This window comes from Argiope bruennichi, chromosome 11, assembly GCF_947563725.1.
Source record: "Argiope bruennichi chromosome 11, qqArgBrue1.1, whole genome shotgun sequence".
NCBI classification, from domain to species: Eukaryota; Metazoa; Arthropoda; class Arachnida; order Araneae; family Araneidae; genus Argiope; species Argiope bruennichi.
In genome coordinates, this window is record NC_079161.1 from 89,624,738 (window position 1) to 89,633,094 (window position 8,357).

At 38.1% G+C, this 8,357-nt stretch overlaps 1 protein-coding gene across 1 annotated transcript; it reads left to right on the forward strand.

Moving 5' to 3' along the window:
* Positions 1 to 1,393: 1,393 nt before the first annotated feature.
* LOC129956745 (E3 ubiquitin-protein ligase RNF126-B-like) lies at positions 1,394 to 1,915 on the forward strand. The gene has a single exon (XM_056068683.1). It carries the CDS (start codon positions 1,394 to 1,396, stop codon positions 1,913 to 1,915), a length of 522 nt encoding a protein of 173 aa, XP_055924658.1.
* The last annotated feature ends 6,442 nt before the right edge of the window (positions 1,916 to 8,357 follow it).

An 8,357-nucleotide genomic window follows, 5' to 3' on the forward strand; every position in this document is an offset into this window, starting at 1 on the left:
TACCCTTTGGTAAGTATGTTTTACATACTTCAAACTCTAAGGAACACTATTAGTATAAAAGAGCGTAAAAATTGTGGATATATCTATTCGAATTTATTGAATAAGAAAATGGCCCTTGTACCCTTTGGTAAGTATGTTTTACATACTTCAAACTCTAAGGAACTCTATTAGTATAAAAGAGCGTAAAAATTCGTATTTCTCCTTGGAGATCTATTCAACAATACCATCACCGACATGGTATGGGAGTATTATGCTTCCGGAACCATGCATATTGTCTGACGAATGTTATCACTTCCTACGTCGTAGAAAATGATCCAGATTTTGAGAGGAAGCTATTACAACATGTGGCCGATATGAAGATAACAACCTTATACGTGACGGATACGGCCACCCAAGTTCGTTGGAGACTGGTAAACAAAACCAATGACATATCAGTCATTGTATTGAATAATGATGCTGGGGATTGCCCCACCTGTAAAAGGAATTGTGTGAGATGGGTGGCTGTTTGTGGACTGAATTTCATTAGAAAAATTCCGATAGAATGCATTCCACATCATTGATCCATGATATTCATGACTCTTTGTCTCTGTTAAACATGCCATGTTAAACAGTAAAAGTATGTACCTTCAGCGGGGCAAGAAAATTTTTGTTTAACGTTAGTGTGTAAAGAAGAAGAAGAAGAAAGTAAAAAAAAAAAAAAAAAAAACGTTTTGTTGTTGTTGTTGTTGTGTGTTGTCTCTTCATGTATATATATTTCTGAATACACTTTCATCACAGCACTACTTGTTTCAAGAGTTTAACATTGAAATCAACCATGCTGTTGGATCTACTCATGCTCGTCGTTCCACCTCCCCTCTCTCCTATTCTGGAGCCATCTGCTAAGAGCAACCAAGTGCTGAAGCCGGCTCATACTCAAGAGTATAAGCATCAAATGACCATGATGGTTCTATGCATTGATGAAAAGGGATTCACATTGACAGACGGACACGTCTCCCATTCGTCCGATAAGCTGCACCCTAAGCGTTTGAGAAAGGCATTGGCACAGACCCATGGTACGCATCTCTTCTTTGCAGACTTGAAAACAAAACGTTATTACAAAAAATTCTTTGGCCGTTTAAAATTAAAGCATCAAACTTTTATTTTAAACAGCCGAAAGAAAATTGAAAAGTGCCTATATTGCAAGAAGAAATGTCATCGTTGGCTGGCGGTAGTACGAGGCATTGAGAATTTTTTTAGAATAAAAATGGATCCCATTCCTCACTGAACCAGCCTTGGACAATAAATTAGCTTTGGACTTTGTGCAGATATTATTCAAAAGGGATCACACTGAGCATGCGCCAACTCACAGTATATATAAAAGCTCGTGCGACTGTCTCACTTCATTTCTAGCAAAATGTCACTCTCTTTATACACACAATTGCTGCGAGCAGTGCTGGAACAGTTGCCGGAGCCAGCAGAGGTTCATGTGGGTGAGGCCTACAGGGAAGAGATGGTGAATATTGCAAAAGAGATGGTACCAACTATTGATCTGAAGTTGGTACCTATCATCAGCGAGGAGTTGAAATCGTTTGCACGGAAAAAGGATGGACTGCAATGGTTTTTGTGGAAGACAGAAGGGATCCCCCGTCTGATGGAATTTGCCATGACGCTCTATCGCAATTACGATAAGCATATGAGCGAAATGGACAAATGGACCAGATTAGGGGAACTAACCATAGAGTCCATCTACTCTTCCCCAGGGCCAGAAAGTTGTTTCGGAGATTGCCCGATATGCACGGAGCCTCTGCATAGGAAAATAACAACTTCATGCGGGCACAACTTTCATGGAGAATGTCTAGAAATGTGGATGAAAGAAAACATGTCTTGTCCGCTGTGTAGAAAGAACCTCTGCGGGTATGCTTGGCATCGTTCATGAATGTCCTCTGAATGCCTCCAAAAAAATGGGAGAGAGCCGATACGATGCGAGTCGTATCGGCTCTCTCCCATTTTTTTGGGTTCAAGAGTGTGCCAACCTTGAAGAGAGACTTTATCAGAAATTGTAATTCTAAAGTTAATTTTGGCAATAGACCAGCTTTGGGAAAATTTGAATAGACTAGCTTTGTGGGGGGGGGGGTAATGTTAATTTTAGAATATTGAATAAACCAACTTTGGAAAATGTAAAAGTATAAGAAATAAACTGTAATCTAATGTAAAAGTAATTATATGTAAAACTGTAAACTAATGTTAATAATGTAAAAGTAATTATAACAAAGCTAAACAACATTTTTTTTTTCAACTTTTGAGTGAATATAACTTCACCCTAATATTGCAGTCTTTCAAAACTATATCATTATGTGGTTTCAAATCGCTTTTACTCCCTATCTTCCTCCGGTGGCCGTACTCATTAGCGAAAGTGGGCAGATGATGTTTCGACTTTTGGACATTGCACAGCTGTTGAAGAAGAAAAAACCATGCAGTTACAAAAATCAATTTAAATTCCTGGCGGTTCAAGCACATGAAATATTGCTTTTGAAAGGCTTCACCATCCCTCCTCAGACCCTCAACACCCATATCGTCAACTTTCAAGTGGCTCAAAATTTGATCGCTGCAGAAAACCCGGAAATGGCTCAATTATTTGTAAAATGTCTATTTGATGGCTTTGCTTATAAATATGGCATGAGGAAATTTGTGACGATTGTTGGAAAATCACCCCTGCTTATATATGTGGAAGAACCAGGTGAAAATGCCATCATTGTCACTGACTGGATTAAACATTTTATAACAGATTTGCAATTGTACCGATTAGAGGTACAAAAGAGTCTCTTACCACAAAAAAGATTGTCAACAGAAACTCGACAAGATTCAAAGAGGAACTCTGATGCTGGACCCTCTACTACCACCCCCGAGTCCGATGCTGGACCCTCTACCATTTCTGAATCTGATGTTGCACCCTCTTCTTCTTCTACCATCTCTGAATCTGAAGTTGAACCCTCTACTACCCCCGAGTCCGATGTTGGACCCTCTACTACCCCCGAGTCTGATGCTGCACCCACTACTACCCCCGAGTCTGATGCTGCACCCACTACTACCCACGAGTCTGATGTTGGACCCTCTACCACCCACGAGTCTCCTCCAATGATACAATTTTGCAAATTTCGAACATTTCCTGAATCTGGAGATTTAATCGTGAAATGCCATAATCCTCCAAAACGTGTTTGGTTTGTCCTTGGCAACTGTGATACCATGTACTGGGTAGGAAACCGGTTATAACTTCCGGGTAGGTTGAGTATAAAAAGGGATGCACGCTAAGCAGTCGGTACCATTCAGCACCTTAGCAGTCAGCATGGACGTGTTTCCCGCAACAAAATCGTCAGCCTTGGTGTCCGTAGCCCATCCTGGAAAATGGGAACCCTTCGAGAGCCTCATGGTGCAAGATAGAGTGGAGGCGTTCATATCATATATGGATCTGAGCACTCTGAGGATATTTCAACATCCGATACCTGACTGGACGAAGAAAGGACTGTACGTCGACAATTTCAAGCGGGCCGTGCTAGATTCCAAAAAAGTGAACTTTTTTGAACCCCGGAAAGTGAGCTGGAAAAAAACAACAATGAAGTTAAAGAGGAACCCCATCAACGCAAAAAAGACTTCAGATCAACGCCTGCTGTTCAAAATGGACAATATGATGCTGGTAAAACAACATTTCTCGTTTGGATTAAGAAATGTGGCACAGGCGGAAGGCCACGTATAACAGACGTCGGATGCGCCCATCATGATTTACCATTTGCCTGCCAAGAGCCTTCGGTGCAAGGCAAAACCCTGCATAACACGGAGAAGTTTCTGTGAAATTGACCAGTTTCTGTACGACAGGTATGTGCTCAAACCAAACTCTACATACGTCGTGCCTCCTGGAACAATGTACCTCATCCTAACGGTACAAAAAACTTTGTTTGCTGTCGACATTATGGAGTGGGATCTGGTGAAACATTACCAGAATTTTAAAACACACAAGGAGTTTACACTCCAAGTGTATAATCTACCACCTCCAACACCTGCCCACGAGTGTGAACCGCCAACTAAGAAACTCAAAACCACCTTTGTGGAGCCCTCACCTGTGCATCAAACCTTTGTGGAGCCTTCACCTGTGCATCAAACCTTTGTGGAGCCTTCACCTGTGCATCAAACCTTTGTGGAGCCCTCATTTCTGCCCGAGACCTTTGTGGAGCCCTCACCTGTGCCAGAAATTGACTTTAGTTTAGAAAGAGAGGAGATAAACAATTTCTTGGAGATATTTGGGAGGGACTTGTTCCACGACTCTCCAGCAGCAGTATTGTCTCCTTCTCACGACTCTCCAGCAGCAGTATTGTCTCCTTCTCATGACTCTCCAGCAGCAGTATTACCTCCTTCTCACGACTCTCCAGCAGCAGTATTGCCTCCTCAGGATAATTTTTGGAATTTTAATATAAATAATCAATGCATATTACCTCCTCCTACAATATTACTTCCTCCGGATAATGAGGAGGAAGGCCAACTTTTAAATCTGACAATTAAAAAGAAAGATGTGTATTGTGTGCCAATAAGAACTTGTATTTTTAACGAAAACAATTGTCCATTAAAGTTAAAAAGACTTTGTCCCCTGTAAAAAAAACTTGTATTTTCATATGTTGCTTTATTTCTTTAATGTAAATAAAATTTATTTATTTATTTGAATGGCTTTGTTTTTTTGGGTTCTCTAAATGACCAATCTTGGACAAGGGCAATTTGAAACATTTCATTTTAAATTATTTAAATGGTTAGTTTCTAATATATATAATTGCTTTATTTGTTTTAATGTAAATAAAATTTATTTATTTCTTTGAATGGCTTCCAAAAAATAACCCTAGGATATAATACCATTCTTTTAAAAAGTCATCATTATTGGACAATTTGAAACATTTCATTTAAAAAATGTAACTTATGTTTAAGAATATAATACTAAATAACTCTAGGAATTCTTATCATTATTGGACAAGGACATTTCATTAAAAAAATATAACTCATGTTTAAGAATATAATACCAAATAACTCTAGGAACTCTTATCATTATTGGACAAGGGCAATTTGAAACATTTCATTTAAAAAATGTATACCAAATAACTCTAGGAACTCTTATCAGTATTTATTATAACTCATCTTTATTAAAAATAATGGCTTAAATCAACTCAAAATATTAAAAATAATGGCTTAATGTATTACAACTCATCTTTATTAAATAAATTATTTATTGTAACCCACACCATTCTTTCAAGTCATTTAAATTATTTATCAAACCACATCTTTATTAAATTATTTATTATAACCCAAAAATCGTCGTATTAAATTATTTATTATAACCCAAAAATCATCGTTTTCCATTTTTGAAAAATTTTTCATACTGTTACGGTGCTCATATATTTTTTCGAGCGACTGTATCTATTCGAATTTATTGAATAAGAAAATGGCGCTTGTACCCTTTGGTAAGTATGTTTTACATACTTCAAACTCTAAGGAACTCTATTAGTATAAAAGAGCGTAAAAATTGTGGATATATCTATTCGAATTTATTGAATAAGAAAATGGCGCTTGTACCCTTTGGTAAGTATGTTTTACATACTTCAAACTCTAAGGAACTCTATTAGTATAAAAGAGCGTAAAAATTGTGGATATATCTATTCGAATTTATTGAATAAGAAAATGGCGCTTGTACCCTTTGGTAAGTATGTTTTACATACTTCAAACTCTAAGGAACTCTATTAGTATAAAAGAGCGTAAAAATTGTGGATATATCTATTCGAATTTATTGAATAAGAAAATGGCGCTTGTACCCTTTGGTAAGTATGTTTTACATACTTCAAACTCTAAGGAACTCTATTAGTATAAAAGAGCGTAAAAATTCGTATTTCTCCTTGGAGATCTATTCAACAATACCATCACCGACATGGTATGGGAGTATTATGCTTCCGGAACCATGCATATTGTCTGACGAATGGTATCACTTCCTACGTCGTAGAAAATGATCCAGATTTTGAGAGGAAGCTATTACAACATGTGGCCGATATGAAGATAACAACCTTATACGTGACGGATACGGCCACCCAAGTTCGTTGGAGACTGGTAAACAAAACCAATGACATATCAGTCATTGTATTGAATAATGATGCTGGGGATTGCCCCACCTGTAAAAGGAATTGTGTGAGATGGGTGGCTGTTTGTGGACTGAATTTCATTAGAAAAATTCCGATAGAATGCATTCCACATCATTGATCCATGATATTCATGACTCTTTGTCTCTGTTAAACATGCCATGTTAAACAGTAAAAGTATGTACCTTCAGCGGGGCAAGAAATTTTTTGTTTAACGTTAGTGTGTAAAGAAGAAGAAGAAAGTAAAAAAAAAAAAAAAAAAAACGTTTTTTTTTTTTGTTGTTGTTGTTGTGTGTTGTCTCTTCATGTATATATATTTCTGAATACACTTTCATCACAGCACTACTTGTTTCAAGAGTTTAACATTGAAATCAACCATGCTGTTGGATCTACTCATGCTCGTCGTTCCACCTTCTCTCTCTCCTATTCTGGAGCCATCTGCTAAGAGCAACCAAGTGCTGAAGCCGGCTCATACTCAAGAGTATAAGCATCAAATGACCATGATGGTTCTATGCATTGATGAAAAGGGATTCACATTGACAGACGGACACGTCTCCCATTCGTCCGATAAGCTGCACCCTAAGCGTTTGAGAAAGGCATTGGCACAGACCCATGGTACGCATCTCTTCTTTGCAGACTTGAAAACAAAACGTTATTACAAAAAATTCTTTGGCCGTTTAAAATTAAAGCATCAAACTTTTATTTTAAACAGCCGAAAGAAAATTGAAAAGTGCCTATATTGCAAGAAGAAATGTCATCGTTGGCTGGCGGTAGTACGAGGCATTGAGAATTTTTTTAGAATAAAAATGGATCCCATTCCTCACTGAACCAGCCTTGGACAATAAATTAGCTTTGGACTTTGTGCAGATATTATTCAAAAGGGATCACACTGAGCATGCGCCAACTCACAGTATATATAAAAGCTCGTGCGACTGTCTCACTTCATTTCTAGCAAAATGTCACTCTCTTTATACACACAATTGCTGCGAGCAGTGCTGGAACAGTTGCCGAAGCCAGCAGAGGTTCATGTGGGTGAGGCCTACAGGGAAGAGATGGTGAATATTGCAAAAGAGATGGTACCAACTATTGATCTGAAGTTGGTACCTATCATCAGCGAGGTTTGTTTGTTTGTTTGTTTGTGGTTTAATGGCGCAAGAACCATGTTTGGTTATACTGCGCCAAGCAAACGGTAAATTAAGAGCAGATTATAAAATATAAAATCTATGATATCAACATAAAACTGGTTAAATTATAGCACTTTAAAAATCAAATTTCTGGCAGTATAATATCAACATGGGTGATGAAAACTTAATGAAAAGCAATGAGACCATGCAAAACTAACAAACGGTAAAAGGTTCTAAATGCAAGTATAAAAACGAATGGCTCGTAAAAAGTTAAAAATATTTCGGTGGAATTTTTCTCCCACCAAGTCCTCTAAAGTTGTTGAAGATGTTGAAAAGTGGTAAACACGTACAGAGTTAAAAACAGGACATTCAATTAAAATATGTTTGATGCTAAAATCTACATGACATGTAGGACACACTGGTGCCCTCTCACCAGAAAGGAGATGCCTATGGGTGTATCGTGTGTGTCCTATACGGAGACGAGTCAGTTTGACATCCATCTCACGTATAGATAGAACGGGCCAAAAACCAATTGTAGGTTTTATAGAGTGCAGTTTATTATGCGTCTGCCGATCCCATGTTTCTTGCCAGGAGGAAATTATATGGCGGGAGAATGCCATCTTAATGTCACAATACGGTATTCCAGTCCTTAAGTCAGATGTCGCAGATTTTGCAGCCGAGTCGGCCTTTTCATTACCCGAGATTCCTACATGACTCGGAACCCAACAAAAAATTATATTAAAACCATTGTTTTTCAGTAAACGCAAAGTGAATAAAATGCGGGTAGCAATAGGATGTATCCGATTATCATAATTAGATAGCAATTCCAAAGCACTCATGCTATCAGAATAAATAATGAAATTACGCTGAGGAGCAGGCGGAATTCTCTGGAGAGCAGAGAAAATTGCCATCAACTCAGCAGTAAAAACAGAGCAGCAATTATGAAGTCGGTAGCTCAGTGTATCAGATGGCAGTATGACACCACAACCAACATGTCCAGCTGATTTCGAGCCATCCGTGAAAATTGGCTCAAACAAAGAATACTGATAACGATGGAGTAGAAAGAGCTGTTGGAACACTACCGGAGCTGTTG

What these genes read in the sequence shown, in the direction of transcription:
- LOC129956745 (XM_056068683.1), top strand. Translation starts at nt 1,394, where the DNA reads ATGTCACTCTCTTTATACACACAATTGCTGCGAGCAGTGCTGGAACAG.